At 39.6% G+C, this 17,677-nt stretch overlaps 1 protein-coding gene across 2 annotated transcripts in view; it reads left to right on the top strand.

Moving 5' to 3' along the window:
• Positions 1-15,994, top strand: part of sh3pxd2b (SH3 and PX domains 2B) — a 39,235-nt gene extending 23,241 nt beyond the window's left edge. The window contains exons 5-14 of one of the 2 annotated variants that reach the window (XM_078265469.1): positions 3,115-3,206; positions 7,840-7,865; positions 8,471-8,506; positions 10,324-10,455; positions 11,137-11,238; positions 13,026-13,143; positions 13,366-13,574; positions 13,894-13,940; positions 14,071-14,196; positions 14,339-15,994. In XM_078265469.1, the coding sequence (XP_078121595.1) occupies positions 3,115-3,206; positions 7,840-7,865; positions 8,471-8,506; positions 10,324-10,455; positions 11,137-11,238; positions 13,026-13,143; positions 13,366-13,574; positions 13,894-13,940; positions 14,071-14,196; positions 14,339-15,883 (2,433 nt within the window). In that variant the 3' untranslated portion in view covers positions 15,884-15,994. The remainder of the gene's footprint in view (positions 1-3,114; positions 3,207-7,839; positions 7,866-8,470; positions 8,507-10,323; positions 10,456-11,136; positions 11,239-13,025; positions 13,144-13,365; positions 13,575-13,893; positions 13,941-14,070; positions 14,197-14,338) is intronic. The other variant, XM_078265470.1, reaches the window with a different exon arrangement.
• The last annotated feature ends 1,683 nt before the right edge of the window (positions 15,995-17,677 follow it).

Below are 17,677 nucleotides of genomic sequence, written 5' to 3'. Positions count from 1 at the left end.
TCTCATAATGCATTGTTAGCAGTACATTCTGGGTATTCCAGTAACTTTTGAATATGAACTTGACTGTAAGCACAGAAATGGAATTTTCATCCACCCCCACATGCACCCAGGATGCCAAGGTGAAACTTCATGTTTTTCTTAGAGAAGAGCTGAGTCAACGCTTCTGGTATACAGCTGAAGCTTTAACCTGACTCATATGGAATTTCCCCGGTTGTAAAGTCTTATGTTTTTTTATTCAAGTCAGGAAATGCTGTCGGAGAAAAGAAAGAAGGAATAAAAAAAAAAATCTGGAATCAGGAATTGTTTGCATAAACCAAGAGTAAGACTGCTGAGCTAGGATTACTAGCAAGGTCAAAAAGGTTGATAAAATGCATCACGTCAAAAAGTCTTTAAAGTAATAAAGCAATTTCCACTCAACCTTCATTTGTCAGTTTTCAAAATATTTGAAAAAAAAGTGTTTTGTAAGTAAAAGAAACACGTTTGCTTAAATAATACCTCAAAATGTCCTTTTCTCTTTTTTTATGGGTTTAAATAAAAATGTAACATTGTAAACCTCCGTTTTTGGTGTGTGTCAAGATTGAGGATAGCCATATGCTGTATTTGCCTACATATGAAAAGTTATTGTGCACAGATACAGTCACAATGTACTGTACCTTATGGATGTGCACAAGTAGATCTCTCATTTCCATTACCCATTTTTCCTTGGAGAAAACAGACATGCGCACACACCCACATGCAGGCACACACAATTACCTTAATGCTGCCTGCTGTAAAAAACACCCATAAAGTCCATTTGCTGTAATGTACCCTAAGCCTCCCTCCCGTCTCCTCTCTGGGGAGAATTGTAATGAGTGGACAGGCCACAGGCTGACACGAGGAGAGGAATAAATCTAAGGAGAGTATAGCCTGTTCAGAATGAACTCTGACCTCAGGCACAGTGCAGCTTTCTGGGCTGGGGGGTGGGGGGGGGGGGGGCTTGAGGTCACCAGTAAAAAAACTCTTAAATTGGCTACTTAGCTTCAGAGTCTCAACATATGGATTAAGCTACTGTAAAAAATTTGATTTTGAGGTCATGTTGGTGCATAATAATCTAGTAATATTGTATGAACCATGAGTCAACAAATGTGAGCACACTCTTTATGACTTTGCGGCTAATGGAAAACACTAGTTATGCTTTGTCCATGGCAGTAGTCCCACTCCTTTCCTTCAACACAGACTATTGGCATGGACTTATGGTCATAAGTGTGACAAGGCAAATGTGGCACATGGGACAAGGGCACCTTGGGTGGGTCTTTGGCTTTGTCAGCCCTGACGTTATATTAGTGTGTGTCAGAGAGTGCGAGAGGTAGACAGAGACTCTGCTCCCTTTTTAAAGGACAGAACTGAAACACTTAGGAGTATTAAAATCAGAGGTATAGGCCGGCAGAGGAAGCTTGATGGATAGCATTGATCTTTGCCTGCCAGCAAAAGGAGAAGTATAAGCATAGCTCCCTTAGGCATTGAAGCTGTTGGGGTGATTATCTGTTTCACTGCTGCCCGATGTGAGTCGAGTGCAGATGCTCATGCATCACTTTGCGACTTTGCGACAATTGCTGTTAGCCACAGAATAACCTGCTAACGAGAGACAATAAAAATGGACCTACATAATGAAGTTTGTTCACTGCTTGCTACAAGTTAGCAATCAAACACAACAAAGGCTGTTATTTGAATGGCGTTTTGAGCTAACATTAGCATTCAAACAATCATAGATAGCTAAAACGTTTTTGAAATTATTTCCATCTTCTGTTATTGTTTGTTTGAAAGTTTATTATTTTATGGATTTCACAAATTTCAGTATGACACAGACGCTTGAATGGCTTTTTGAGTTAACGTTAGCAATCAAACAATCAGATAGCTAAAACATTTTTGAAATGACTGCTGGCTACATGTTAGCAATCAAACACAAAACAGGCTGTCACTTGAATGGTGTTTTGAGCTAACGTTAGCAATCAAACAATCATAGGTACAACTTTTTTGAAATGATTTCCATCTATTGTTATTGTTTGTAATGAGAAAAGGTATTATGCCGTAAACCGTTTAAATCTGAGCATGCGCAACTTACATCTGCACTCGACTCACATCAGGTAGTGAAAGATTAGGAGAAGCAGATTAAACACAGACTAAGAAGAGAACAAAAAAGAAAAGGCTAGAAACAGAGACCAGAGACTATGCAATAACATGACCAGACGTGTGCAAGAGAGAGATCACACCAATAAAGAGAAAACTGAATGTGGCTGTTTGTCCTTTATCTCTAGCCTTGTTGTCAGGGCCCATCTCTCTACTGCTACTGATCCTCTACAGAGGCATACGATGAGAGAGGAAGGCAGGCGAGACAGATCAATGAACTGAAACCAGAGAAGAACCAGCTGGTGTGATTGAAAAAGACTGCAAAAAGGCAACTGAAAATAACTAGTTTTACTTATTAATGGTGCACTTTTATTCTGAAATTGTTATATAGGCCACACCTACAAAATGTGCAATTAAAAAAACAGAGTGGAAAAAAAGGTTTTTGTCATCCAAATATGTCATGTATCAAATATGGAGAGGATTGGATTAAATGCACAGTGCTGAAACAAGAATATTTGTTGAGGCAGAAATGGCTGAGGCCTATACTGAAGTTTTGCCTTTTGCTCTGTATTTTTAAAATTACTTTAATGCATCGCTGTTTTATGAGATAAGAGCATGAAAGCAAAATGTTTATTAAAAGGTTACATTAACTGTCAAAGAAACATAATCTTCCTGTGAAGAGAAGACAATTTTTAAATGTATAACTTTCATTTCTGTGAAAGAAAATTGAACAGAGGTACTTGTGGGGACAGACTGGTATATTTGTTTGAAAGACTTATGACAAATGAACAGTAGATAAAACAAGTTGCTCCATGTCTTTTGTACACTGTAACATGTGTCCCTCGTCTAAAAATGCCCTTAAATACTGTTTGTAGTAATCGCTTGATCTGTGACTTTATGGAGGCCAGACACCAAATTAACACTATATTTAACCTCTGGTTGATTTCTGGTTGGGGTACTGAAGAGTATATGATTATCTAAGTCTCTTGCTATCTTTTGTGCCTGCAGGCCCTCATTCAGCTGCCAGTCTACATCTCCCAGTGCGAGGAGGTCCGAGTGTTTTTTGAGACCAGACCTGAAGACCTTAACCCACCCAAGGAGTAAGTCTCTTTCAGTAGTAATTTGTTTCTTTGTCCTCCTCTTTATCCAGCGCTTGGTTGCGCGTTTGTATTGTTCATTTGAGACTTTGTTTAACAATATATCTAAGTGATGAATTAGAAGTAACCCTGGTTTGTTTGCAGTATTTTCATTTGAGATACTCGGTAAATCAAAAGTTTGTCAGAGGCGTGTCTACGTCTCGCATCTGGCGGCCATCTTCAGTAAGTACCACACGTGGGCACACACATAAACGCACACATCTCCTCAACTATTAGAAACCCTCAGGCTCACAAACAATGGAAAACACCCGTTGTTTCCCTGACTGATGTCATGTCACGTCATGCCAGCATTTATTTTCAGCCTACCGGTAATGAGCAATTATTACACCCTCTAATGGATGTGATTTCATACTGTTGCACTACTTCCTGTTTTATTTTTATTTTTTTCAAGCAGAAACAAACTTAATGCGTCCTTTTTTTAAATGCTGAGTTAGCATTTAAGCATGTAGCTGCAGCTCAGTTCAGCCACCCGGCTCGAGACAGCTGAGGCTGCATGGTTGCTGTGAAGGCGTGCAGACCTGCTCTGTTGTTTCTTGTAAATCTCACTCAACAAATTAGCGTCATATCCAGCGCTGACAGTTACTATGTGGCAAAACTAAAACATCAGTGGGCAATGAATGCCAGCGCCCAACACACACAAGCCATGTTGACATGCACATAACTTCACACACGGGCCTCAGTTACAAATGTTGTGTTAGTAAGGTTACCAGCAACGGGGTTACGGGCTGTTAGGGTTAGAGACCATAATGCCGGGTTCACATTTTGACCCTGGAGATGGTTTTTACCCCAACAGCTGTCTGCTCAGTTTTAACCTCTCTGTCATCACATACTCATGTGTGACACCGGGCGTTGAGAAGTTGCCTCAGCCGGCAGGAAATTGAGTTAATAAGTCCTGTGATATACGCTGGGATTGCATGTAGGGCCAGCAGTAGCTGGCACGTACAGAGACTTCTGAAAATCTGGGTCATCAGTGAGAGACTATCCCTGTGTCCGACTCCCTTACCTAATACTATACAACTATACTGCACTGAAAACTTTAATATAGCATAACTGTGCACTATTTTCAGCTACCATAGAGAAATTAATTAACTTAATACTGTACTTGTACTACTACTAGAAAAATGTTTAAAAGTATCTATTTCATAATTTTCTGTTTTCAGAGATGTCCCTTGAGCTGTCGCATCAGTATTATGTTTGCATTACGGCTGTCCTTGACTAAAGAAATTCTTACTTGACTAACACTCAATGATTTTGTCGACTAATCGATTAGTTGATTTAATCGGCAGATCTGTGCGCTTTGACTGGTCGTGAAGACTAGAAAAGCGCAGTATAATTGCAGTCCATTTACCATCTGTAAAACTCAGTTTCTCTTACAATGAATCATGCAAAAGCACCACTTTAAATGTTGTGTTTAACATAAATGTGCTCATAAGTTTCTTGGAAATAAATCATTCAGCATGAGTCTGAGTCATCTTAGTCGACTAAGACCAAAACGACCAAATAGTCGACTAATCGACATAGAAGGGGCAGCCCTAGTGTGCATTGTGGGAAAATAGTGTCCATTAAAAAAAATCTAGTGACTTCAGTATACTACAGTAAGATAATAATATACCAGTTGTCCCCTACAGTCACCTTGACATTTAAACTCAGTAAAACTGCTGAGGCAGTGAAATTGCAAAATGTTGCTCCACTTTTGGATTTATTTTTAATACTGTAGCTCCTGTTGCATTTGACCCAAAAGTGTGTAGAATTTCTGTGATTATAGCATCTTTCAAATTTTCTGATTGCCACAGTATGCTTTTGATACTACACAGCGAAAATTTAGCAATTCTATACATTGTGGCTTCACATTTTATTTAGATGGCGAATGGCATTATGTAATGTAATTATTAATACATCTTGTGGAAGGCGGCATGATATTTCCATTCATATTGTTAGTAATTAGGTAATGTCTATCAGGAGTGACATACACTGAGCAAGCAGCTGGGGGTTCTTGCTCAAGGACAATTAAACAGGACACATTGCTGTTATGGGGATCGGATATGAGATTGGTGCTTGCAACAGCCTGCCATATTTTCATCTATAATGTAAATGGATTTAATGTCACTTTGAAGTGTGCTGTCTGTTGCAGACAGGTGGGTAACTGAGTTTGGTGTATTGCTCAGACCTCTATGTCTAATTGAGTTGTTTTACATTATGGTTTGTGCTACTTCATTAAAGAATCTGAATTCCTCTTCAACCACTGGTATTATAAAACATCGCAAAGACAATTTTATTTCCATGTCTTCCAGTCAGTGCACAGCAAAAAAGACACATCTCTTTTTATGAAGGAAACTTTTCACTCTCTAGTATCTGTCTACCAGTTGTATGATTCCAATCAGAGGTGGTTGCCAAGGACACTTACCTCCTTACTCCTCCTACAAAACCCCAAGCATGTTTTGGAAGTGGCAGGAAGAGAGGAGGCATTTGCTTGAGGAAAACTAATATAGGAAAGACCTTGGTTTGTCTGCATTGAATTGGATTACTGCTTTCTGCTGGTGTAGCCTGTTGTTTGGCTGACTGACAACAGGGCTGGTGTACAGACACAGCAGCCACTCTGGGAGAAGATTTATCATGACCTATAAATCTGCTGCACTGATAGGGACATCTTAGACTTTCTCCTTTAAGAGCAGCAAAGGAAAATGAGAGGAGAAGCTGGAGAGGAGAGGAATTTGGAGTCCTCAAATGTAAAGAGGAAGTAGAGGGTCAGAGAAATTGATACAGTGGGTGAGAAGGCAAAGAGTCTAGAAAAAAAGGAAGTGTTGTAACAAGGAAAGGGAAGTAGGGAAGATCATAGGGGGAGACAATATAACTAGATGGTGGATCCAGATCGAATAAGAGCAAGAATGAAGACGAGGTCATATACAACAAGGACAGCAGGAGAAGAAGGGACTGGTTGAGGTGAAGCAAGGAAGGGTAGGGATGAAGGGAGAGGGACTATGAGAAGAGGGGTTTCATTCACCATTTAAATCAATATTGTATAAGTGCCACCAATTTACTGTATTAGGGTTTGGCTCCAGGTGTAGAACTGTATAGCTTTTATTTTAATGTGTCTGCAAGAATCAGAGTCAATACGTCACATTGCCTCTTTTCTGTAACATCAATACTGTAAAGTGTGTTGTCACGATTCCTCTGTAGTTATAATTTGTTTTCCCATTCTTCATGTGGCCGCCATGACTCAATCATGGCTGCCTGATGTGAATGTTCACATGAAAGTTGAAATTGAAATTGGGCCCCTTGTTTTTGTTTTTTCTATAACTAGCTTCAGAGTAACATGAAAACGTATGAGTGGGAGATTAGATTTGAGACTCTAAACTAGTTGCAGTCATAATACAGTCATAAAATAATCATATTAAGCCAAGGATCCAGGTCATTGGCTACGTCCGGTGCACGTGACCCTGGTTTCACCTCGGTTCAAAACAAGCAAACAAAGCTCACACATACTATACAAACACATTCTTGCTTCATTATAATCCAGATCATTGCTACTGATTTGGTTGGCCCGAACAGGGTTTTTCTTTTTATAGTACATTAATGGACACGCTTATGGGTATAGATTTATTAAGACTCAAGCCTCCGCAATTAACAGCTCTGCTGATCGAACAATGCTTCATGTGGCTGAGAGCATTCATGTTGACGCAGGGAAATGGAGAGGCAGTAGTTGCCAAGGAAAATGATCAAGGGAGATGAAGGAGGGAGTTAAGTAGACATGGAAGATGTGAGATGGAAAAAGAAGGCGATGGAAGGCCATTAAGTAAGAGAGAGAGAGAATATATTAGCATTAGCCACCATTAGCCACCATTGACTTTCAGGGCATCTGGACATTGAATTCTGACTGCTGCTGTGGAGTGATGGTCTATTATCCGGCTAATGTCTAAAGCAGACACAGCAGATGCTGCATTGAATTTAAAATAAGACGAAATTTCAGAGATCATCTATCGAGAGGCTCTTTATTCACAAAGGCCTGCATTGGAGAGAGAGGCAAGGTAACAATAATGTTAGCAATTATTGTTTAAGCTTTGCTGGAGTAATTAGTGTAAGTGTTGTGATTTGGCACCATGACAAATTAAAAAATCAAATGAAACAATTCAAAATCTGATTAAATTAGATTATTTAAATCGCCTAATGAGTGCCAGTTTGGCATGCAAAATTGATAACATCAATAAAACAGAGGTACAATAGCAACAGAGATGGTACTGGTAGCAATAGCAGTAGTATAATGTAGTTAATGCATAAATACAATAACGAAACATCTTGGAACACAAGACTAAACCTTTTCTTTCTTTGAAAGGGCCATTCATGCTGCAACGTAATGTTAAAAGATGCAGAATCACTGAAAGTAATCAGTCTGATTCGATAATTAGGGCTGCTGTCTTATCTTTTTTCAAGTTGTTAGACGTGACATTGTCATCCATGACATGATGTGAATTTTTATGCATATTGATAATAAGAGTTTTAAGTCAGGAATATCTCTTCAGCTCAGCAAACTGATTTGATATTTCCTGGTAGTAATGTGATGATTTCCTCTTTTTAACAGGGAACCCATTGGAAAGAAGAAATCAGGTAAGACAAGGCTTTATTTGTGCATTTGAAATGAAAATGGGGTTAATCGGGCTCGAAAGTTGGTGTGTTTTTTGTCGTTGGAAAAAAAAGGGGGTGGGATTAGAATCAGTTTTAATGCTTTTAATAATAATAATAATAATAATAACTTTATTTATATAGCACCTTTTTAAAACAGGGTTTACAAAGTGCTTTTACTGACAAAGCAAGGCAAAAGCAGGATATCCAACGGTCAATAAAACAGTGGGGCCACACAATAGCAAGACAACATTTTGTTAATAAAAACAAGACAAAAGAAGCAAGTCTTCTGCAATTAATCTGTACTATATAATATGACATTATCGCCATCTAGTGGCCACAGAGTTTTACACAGGTAAAAAAACATTTTCTTTTCCACCAGCCTGAATAGTTTTGTTTCATGAACAAATTCTGTCTATACTCAGCTGTTTTCCTGGAGTTGACTGTTATAGAAACCACCTTTGCCATTGTTTGACTGTTTCTTTTTATATTCTCTCTCTCTTCTCTCCATTCATCTAATATTCTTAAATTGCATCCATGTCATCCATTTTTTTTCAGTTTTCTTTTCCATTCATTTTCCTCTCCAATAGGGATTGTGGAGAGAGCGACTACTTTCCTAAAGCGAGGTAGTAAACTCTTGGTCGTGATGCTGTGTGTGTGACCCAGCGGGTTGCTAGTGGCCTGTTCCCCCCTCTCCTCCCCTGGCCTGGGCAGGTGGCTCTGTTGAAGGCATGGGGCTTGAATTGTTTCTTAAAGGAAGCATAATATATACAGTAGTTTGAGATCTTCAGACCCTGTGTGGCTCATTTATTGGTTGTATTTAGGTATGTTGCATCGGGACACAGTAGAAAAGACTGAAGATAATGGCATTTTAACTACATGAGAGGGATTTACTGTGTATTGTTGCAATTCAGCATCGGGCAAAATCGGGGAGATTGAGGTCATGTGAAATAGTCTTCAGTGCAAAGCCCTATAGGCAAAAGTGTTGTCACGGAGTTAGATGTAAATAGTTGAAACTAAAGAGCCCTTTTGTGTATTAGGAAAGTTAACCAGTTATTCAAAAGTTAACCTGAGTAACTTGGGTTAGTTTGTTAGTCCAGCCAATCTTCCAAGTTCAAACTCGCCTCAGTAAACTGGCGCATCCATCTGCTTTTGGCAAGAATTATTTTCATGACATAAGTTTCATCCCATTTGTCAATTAATATTAATAGTTGAGCTAACTGTGGTTATTTGCTTAAAATGAAACTCCACCTGAAATTGCAATATTAATCTTAAAATTTCTCAACTTAAGAAACTGTTACAGGTGAATAAAAAAATAATTATGGCTGTTTAATTAAACCCATTTGCCTAGCTTGCAGCTGCTTACTGAAGGATGTGCATGGAAAGACGAGCTGTGTTTTTTATGCTGTTTTTAAGAACCATACAATTAGAATTTGACCACATCTGTACTAGATATTCTGTCTGCCTGTGTGATACAAAGACGTTTGTTTAATATGTGTCCAATCAGCACCTTCAGTGATTTGCATGCTGAGGCAGATTTTAATGTCCCTTAACCATTCCTTGGTTCTTAACCACTTGCAAAGGCTGTTAAAGTTGCCACACTATGTATCAACCAAAAGGTAATTTGTTTTCATTTCATTTTGACATGTAAAGTAAATTGCATCTCAGGGTTGGTTGTGGACACGTTTTTAAAGAACATAAACCAAGAGAAATGAGCCATAGTGATATCAGTTTGTGCTACTGGTTGTATTGTGAGCCATCACGTGGGGTAAAGTAGATTTTCTCAGGCTTCCTTGGTGCTAACACTGGTGGCAGGTCTAAGTGGTGCTGGTTTGTTTCTGTGTGAAAGTCACAGCCATGTTGATGATTGACTTAACCCTCTACACTAAACCCCTACCTTTCACTCCCATTCTTTAAATCTCCCATTATTCCTCTGTCAGTTTCCCTAACGCCATCTCTCCAATCACATCCGCTACCTCCTCTGCTTCATGTCTGGGTGAATCTCCATACTCTGAATAAGCCTCCTCTCACTTAAATCTTTTAACTCAAAAGCTTTTCACACATTTTGACCTTTGAATTATTCATGGCATTTCATCAAACATGAATAGTTCACTTATTATATGCGTTTTGACTCTTTTGTAAAGACACTGCTTTTATTGGCTTTTTTTCAGTAAAGTTCCTTCAAGTGTGTATAAAATCTGACATTTTAAAGGTCAGTTTCTCAAATCCACACAGATGCAATCTTACGATTTCAAGTGCATGGACATTTATTTAATATCACATTAACACATATTAATACATCACTGAAAAGCAGAGGGTAATGAGTGGAGGCTTATTTTTTACATTATTGAGATTTCATCCTAAGCCTGCTTAACAATGAGCAGAAAGGGGGGGGGGGGGGGAAAGGAGCTAAATAAGCCTTTCGATTCGTTCCTCTTAACAGGAGATTCCACCTCAGCAGACCCTCTCCTCCTCGACCAGTATGTGGCAGTAACAGACTATGAGAAGCAGGAGAGCTCTGAGGTCAGCTTGCATGTGGGTCAGGTGGTGGAAGTCATTGAGAAAAATGAGTCTGGTAAGTTCTTTATATCCAGTTTACTTTTTCATTATTTTCCAAGTCTTTCAGATTGTGCAAAGGTTGCTCGAAAAAGATCGAAAAACAGCTTGGGATATTTTGCACGGTGGAGACATCAGTAGCTTCAGTTGACAACTGTGGTGCCTTTGACTAAAATGCTATACTCGATGGTGTCGACCGATCAGGACATTGGAACGTTCCTCAAATTAATACATAAAATGAATTCCCTCATGTTTTCCACACAGTCCTCCGTTGTGCGAGGTTTGACTGGCACTCTTTAAATTATGCCATCTTGTTGTGCCCTCTTCTTCTGCAATGGTTTAATTGCACCAGACTGGAGAATTAGCACCACCAACTGTTTCTCTATGTGCCCAACATCTAATATTTGCACAACATTAGTGGATGGAAAGCTGATTTGGTAACCATTTTCTTTTGCTGGAAAGTCGTTTAAAAATTTGAGCTACATTTTGGTGAAAATTTGACTTGTGTGTAACAAGTATGTGGGTACTATTTCATTGTTCAGCTTCCCTGTTAAATGAAATTGAAATAATACACAGTCGCCTTGCATATCTACAATAGATTCTCAATTAACAATGGCATACTTACATTTAATAGAACTCTCTCTAGATATCAATGCATTATGTGTCAATATGTCAATGCGTTTATACTCTTCTCGTTTAGGGTGGTGGTTTGTTAGCTCAGAAGATGCCCAGGGCTGGGTCCCTGCCACCTGCCTTGAAGCACAGGATGACCCTGATGACTTCAGTCTTCCAGGGGAAGAAGGTACATAAAGCTTTCTATCTTGAGTGTTGTTTCAGATTTTCAGATTCAGGAAAATGTAAGATGCAAAGAGGCAATTTAGCATTTACTCTCAAACCCAACTCTATGTAAGTTATTTTGTACCCTTTGAGAAATGAATTCTAATTTGTATGCAATTTTGACAAAATTCTTTTGTACTGTTGTCTTCCTGTTGCGGTTGAGATTCCATTAAAAAAGCCCAATGTAGATGTTAAAAGAATGATACCGTAATATACTGTAATGATACAGTACAACACATGGTAGGAGCCCTACGAAGTAAAGAAGGGTACCCAGCCTATATGCAAATTACAGACCATATTTCAAGTCTTGGCAAGCATAAGAAGTATATGGTTTAACAGTGGACATTGAGCTGGCTGCCCTGTCTTTGTTGGGCAGGTCACCCCTCCGAGCCGTGGAAGTAGAGATTCATTGACATTATCGCAGACCTATAGAAATATAATACAAAAACGGAAGCAAATAAATGACCAATTAAACATGTACATCATAAAGCATGGTCAAGTTGTCCCTATGCTAGTCAGCATTAGGTCTGCAGGTCTTCCAGTTATGAGAAAGATTTAATTACATTGTCCCAAGACAATGCTCAGGGTCAACATCACCCCACAGATCATAATTAACCGTGAACTATAGTGTCTATAACCTACTATTAAAAGAACAAGTTATAAAGTAAGCTACCCTCTGTGGCAGTAGCATAGTACAGTAGTATCACCAACATCCTGGTAAGGTCAGCACATGGGGTTTAAGACTGGAATGGGGATCCAAATGGAAATAAATATTCCATCTAGCATGGATTGAATCTGTTACACTATGATTTTAAAAAAAAAAAAAGCATAAAAGGTGCACAGACGTAGAGGGATTATTTGTCAGTAAATAGGTAAAACAGTATCAGACCTACCAGGAGTAGAGCTTTGATTTGTGCTAGGCCTACCACTACTGAAAATGCTTTCATTTAGGATCGGCACATGTAATATTCTCTTCCTATTTTGCCCCACTTACTGTGCTGGGATGTCAGTGCCTCGGAGATTCTGGTCACTGCCAAGGCACGTGAGTCGTCGCAGAACTTTAGGGGATCTATTCAGCACAGGTTTTGGGCAAGGTGGAGCGCACGCCTTTCTTCTCCCCCTATTCTATTTGTGTGTGTGCACATGCATACACAACTGTGTGCATGTGTGTTTGTCCATGCGTATGCATGACATGTTTGTTGCATGAGAGATCCAAGCATGTGAATAAAGTCCTTGCATGAGAAGTGGATTGTGTATTTCTTTTTTTTTTTTTAAATCTGATATAAATAAAAAACAATAAGAATAGTAGAAATGGCTGCCTTTCTAGTACAGTAACAAGTTTGTCCTGTTTGTGGTCAACATTTGTGGAGGATGTATGTGTGTTTTGTGTGTTGCACATGTGTGTATCTCACATCTTCTCACTCCACAAGATGCTGCTCAAGCCTTGCTCCATTCAAATCAGTTAGCTAATGTGTAAAACCAGTTCACTTATGTACCGATAACAGTATATCATCCTGAATTACATAGGGAGAGTTTTGTGACGGAGAAAGGATTTTGAACCTTTTCATTAAAAGGTTGCAGATATTTTCACTGCATAGCAATAAACAAGTTTAAACGATTTCATAAATGCAAACTCTACGCTACACACAGTTAGTTTATTTGTGTTCCCCTATTTGTGAACCAGTAAACAGTAAACTTCAAAACGGACTATATGTTCTTATATTTAACAATATTGTCTTTTTATGACGCCAGAGGAGAAGTATTCAGTGATTTACCCGTACTCGGCCAGGGACCAGGATGAGATCGACCTGGAGAGAGGCATGATTGTTGAGGTGATTCAGAAGAACCTGGAGGGCTGGTGGAAGATCAGGTAATAATATCAATGACATTAACTCTGGAAAAGTAAATACCATGAGCAACAAAAAAAAATCTATTTACTAAAGAGACAAGTAAATGTGTTCAAAAACATGAATTGACATCAGATTCTATATAATAATGAGAGGGGGGGAACCCAACTCATGTCATTGTACGGACTCTGTTTTTTCAGTGTTCTCACCTTAAGCCACTGATTGTACATTTCTTCTCCACTCAGGTACCAGGGCCGTGAGGGCTGGGCCCCAGCCTCCTACCTGAAGAAGACTGACCTCCAAGGCCAGAAGCAGTCAACGGGCGCTGCTGCTCATGCCAGCACCAATGACCTAGATGGGTTTTCTAAACAGAACCAGCAAAACAATGCAGCCAAAGAGAACCGAGACAACGGCCAAAAAGAAAACAGACTCTCATTTTTTTCTGACAAAAGTAGTAAGTGAATTCTATAGTATTTTAACCGTCAGGCAAAAAAAAATGTACATACTGTAATGCCAATCTACTCAACACACTCTAAAAGTAAACAAAAATGTTCTTGTGGATGTAGTGATACAGCCTCTTATCATTTGATAATGTGATTTGTGTTAGGCTACAGTCTAATTGCCCAGCCATAGTCAGCTGAACCAGTTTTCTACACCAAATCCAAATGAAAACCTGCATGAAATGAATAAACAAAAATAATTAAATTAAAAAAAAAAAAAAATGTACACCTCAGCAAAATTGATTGATTTCTTAATGTCTTTCCCCTCCACAGAAGTGGGAGCGAGACACAGACCTCCTCCACGCAGAGATCTGACCCTTGTAAGAAATCCAGTTCAAATCTATGTTTGACACAGTGGTGATTTCTATTGTAATGGAGAATAGCTTAGTTTTTCTTAACAAAAGGTTTTTAATCAAGTTAACCTTTATGTGTCTCTCTCACATTCCACAGCCACGTGGTACAAACCTACCCAAGCCACCCATTCCTCCTCAGGTTGAGGAAGAGTTCTACACCATAGCAGACTTCCAGACCATCATCCCTGATGGTATTAGCTTCCAAGCCGGAGTCAAAGTTGAGGTGGGTCAGGCACTTCCTAAAGTTGTATTAAGATAGGTAATAATATTGTGAAACATTTGGTACATTTTGTCTTTTCATTTATTTCTGTCATAAATTTTAAAGTGATATAGTAAAATAAAATGACTCCTTTTTTACCTACCAGGTGATTGAGAAGAATAATGGTGGTTGGTGGTACATCCAGATAGATGACAAAGAGGGCTGGGCCCCTGCCACCTATATTGACAAGTACAAGAAGACCAGTAATGCAGTGCGACCTAATTTCCTTGCACCTCTGCCCAATGAGATGGAGAAGCTGAGACTGGAAGATGGTGGTTCTTCAAATGTTTCAGGCGCAGATGACAGCTGGTCCAAGCCTTTACCAGATGAGCCAACCACAGCCCCTGACTCCATTGCTCGGCCCAAGCTGAGAGATTGGAAGTCCAGTGCCAGCAAGGGGGCCCTTCCCTTCAGTGGACCTTTACCTCCGGCCCCAGCCACCCCTCCAGTCGAGGAAAAACCAGCTCTGCCACCTCGAAGGGAGTCCATTAATAAGAGCTTTGAATTGGAAGTATCAGAAAAACCAAGGGCTGATCATTCCAAACCTTTGCCTCCAAAACCCCCGACTCCTGGGGTCATCATGCCGCTGGTTCCACCCAAAGCAGCCCCCTTCAAACAGGACAAACCACCAGAGCCCAAGAAGGAAGATAAGAGCAAAGCTCTTCACCTTAGGAATGAGATGGGTCTTGAATGTGGCCACAAGATCTCTGCCAAAGAGGTGAAGAAGTTTAATCTGAAACCTGTACCCAAACAGCCACCAAAACCCAAATCAGAAGCGCAGGAGGAGAAACCAGAGGCAGCTGGCCCAGCTGTGTTTATGAAGCCTAAGCCAGTGCTCCGACCTAAACCTGTTCCTGCTGCCAAGCCAGATCCTCCGGCAGAGAACAAACTAGACATCACCAACCTGAGAAGCAAGCTGAGGCCGTCAAAACCTGCGGATCCCGGCTCTGCATCAGCTGAGGTGAACCATCAGAATGACACCTCAGCAGCAGTAAATAGTTCCTGTCCCGGTCTACCTCCTAGCTCTCCCCCCATCCATATCCCTACTCTCAACAATGGTAAGCACTGCGATGAGCCAAAACTCGCCCCAAAACACATTAATGGTCATAGTCAGGAGAGCTCATCACCCCCTGCAAAACCAGCAGTGCCTCCCCACAAGGAACCCCCACAGAGACCCCCCACCATGGCTCCAAGGAGACCACCTCCTCCAAAGAAGACCGACCCATCCAGCCCGATTGAGCTCAAACCTCCACCTGCTCTCAGAGAAATCCAGGACATTCCCAAGAGCCCCCCAACCCAACTCAGCAGACCCCCTCCCCCTAAACCCAAAGGGTTTGTTCAGGCACCTCCAAACAAAGAGAAAGAAGAGCCCAAAGTTAATAAAGTCCCGGTTCCTCCCAAGCCCCAGTTGAAGAGTGAGAAGCCCGGCCCGCCCAAGGACAAGCTTCCACCTTTACTCATGGAGCCCAGTAGGGATGAGCTGTATCTAGCTGTGGCGGACTTTGAAGGGGATGACCAAACATCCAGCTTTAAGGTGGGCACAGTGTTTGAGGTGATGGAAAAAAACAGCAGCGGCTGGTGGTTCTGTAAGAAGGCAGGACAAGAAGTTGAGAGCTGGATACCCTCGAATTACCTGAGCAAGAAACCTTAGTGTGAATGTGCTCTCAATACCATCGCCATATGAATAAAGAAACAAAGTAATGATTTAAATGAACAAAACATATGTACTTTGTAGCTAATTAGCATTTTTTTTATTTATAGGTACCTTAAGTGACACATTTTTGTTACGTTGCATTTCTACCTAAACTGAACCAGCAATAACACATGACCTTGTTGGGTCTTGTGATGTTTACGTTTTTTTTCTTTTTATCTTAATTTTACATGAAAGTAGTTCTTTGCTTTCATTGCCATATGTTACAGTAGTCGCAGCCTGTGTCAGTTCTGCCATTACTTGGGGTAGACGCTAGAACAGTAGTAAATGTATCTCCACCCATGCCTTCTATGATATGGTGCCTCTATATTATATGCAAAGTGCTTCAGTGATTAATATACTGTGCAACTGTAGACATAGTACTTGTTGGAATCTTAAAAAAACGTTGACTAAAAATCAAAACTCGACATTAAAGGAGAAAACACGATGTTCAAATCCAACAGTAGACAAAGTCTGCAAATGAACTCACCAGGGGAGTTCAATGTCTACATCTGGGCTTTCAAGTGCTATTAGAAATTACTAAAAGAGAGTTCTTTGCCAAGTAGAAGTGCTGTTTGTTATGCAGGAAACATGCAAATTCATCTTTGTGCTCTTGTAATGCTTTTCTTCGTCGACTGCATAATTATTGTTGCAGTGACTTCTAACAAATGTGCACTTTTTCAGTCATTTTATATTAAATAATTTTAAGGTTTGCGCACGCTGAAGAAAGTGAAAGAATGCCACAGTGTTTTTAATTTCTTAGTGTCATTAGCTATGATTTTTTATACTCACTGTAACAACTATCCACCAATGTAAAGATGAGGCTAGAACATCGAAACCGACAAGTTGAAAAGAAGCTCTCTGTCAAAGAATTTTTAACATAATCTTGTTATCTCACACCCTAAAATAAGAAGTGTGAAATTTGACTTGCAGAGCACATCTGCATATCTGTACCAGATGTCTGACCTAAGAAATTAGTAATCTACAGTGAATTGTGCAATGATTTACAGTATTGTAAATGTACAGTCTGTCCTTAACCAAGTTTTGGTGCTCAAATAACAGCAAAGTGTGACCATTGTATAAACATAATCTTTGACATTAATGCTTGACTGGTTTCAAGCATGGTCAGTATAGCTAATTATTTTTTATTGTACAGAAATGAGAGGCATATCTTAGCTGTTGTCACTTTTTCTTTGATGGTCCATCTGTCTATTTTACTCTGTGCTGATAATAGGGATTAGAGGAAGTAAGGTTAGTTGATTTATGGGATTATCTAATTAGAGAAAATACAGAGGGTTGCCGTTTATAGTTTTTGTTTTTCTGTCAAAAGATGACAAAAAAGTCACTTAAAACAATTTAAAGTATTTAAAACAAGTGGCTGCTAATTTCACACCAAGCGGTCCACAAATGATTGTCTACTATACATTTGTCATTGAAGTTAGGTTTACTTAATAAATAAGCAAAGTTAGAATAAAAAATGTACGTTTGTGGTTCTCTAAACAATCAGACAAGGCTACAAGCTAACACTGCTTCTGGTCGCTACAATGTTATTCCACCTTCCACCAATGTTTTATAGAAAAAAAGACAGTATGTTACCAACTAGAAAGAAGAAATTGTATTGTTGGGGTTTATTTTATGAGGACAAAAGGCAGGAAGGTACAGTACAGTGTAAGGCAAATGTATGGGTTCATGGTGTCATCATTTCAGTATTGTAATCTTATTTACTTTTTTGCTATGTATTTTTCATTACATTGA

This window comes from Sander vitreus, chromosome 13 (genome assembly GCF_031162955.1).
Source record: "Sander vitreus isolate 19-12246 chromosome 13, sanVit1, whole genome shotgun sequence".
Classification (NCBI taxonomy): Eukaryota; Metazoa; Chordata; class Actinopteri; order Perciformes; family Percidae; genus Sander; species Sander vitreus.
The sequence above is the reverse complement of the archived record's forward strand: the minus strand, read 5'-3'. Positions and strand labels throughout refer to the sequence as shown.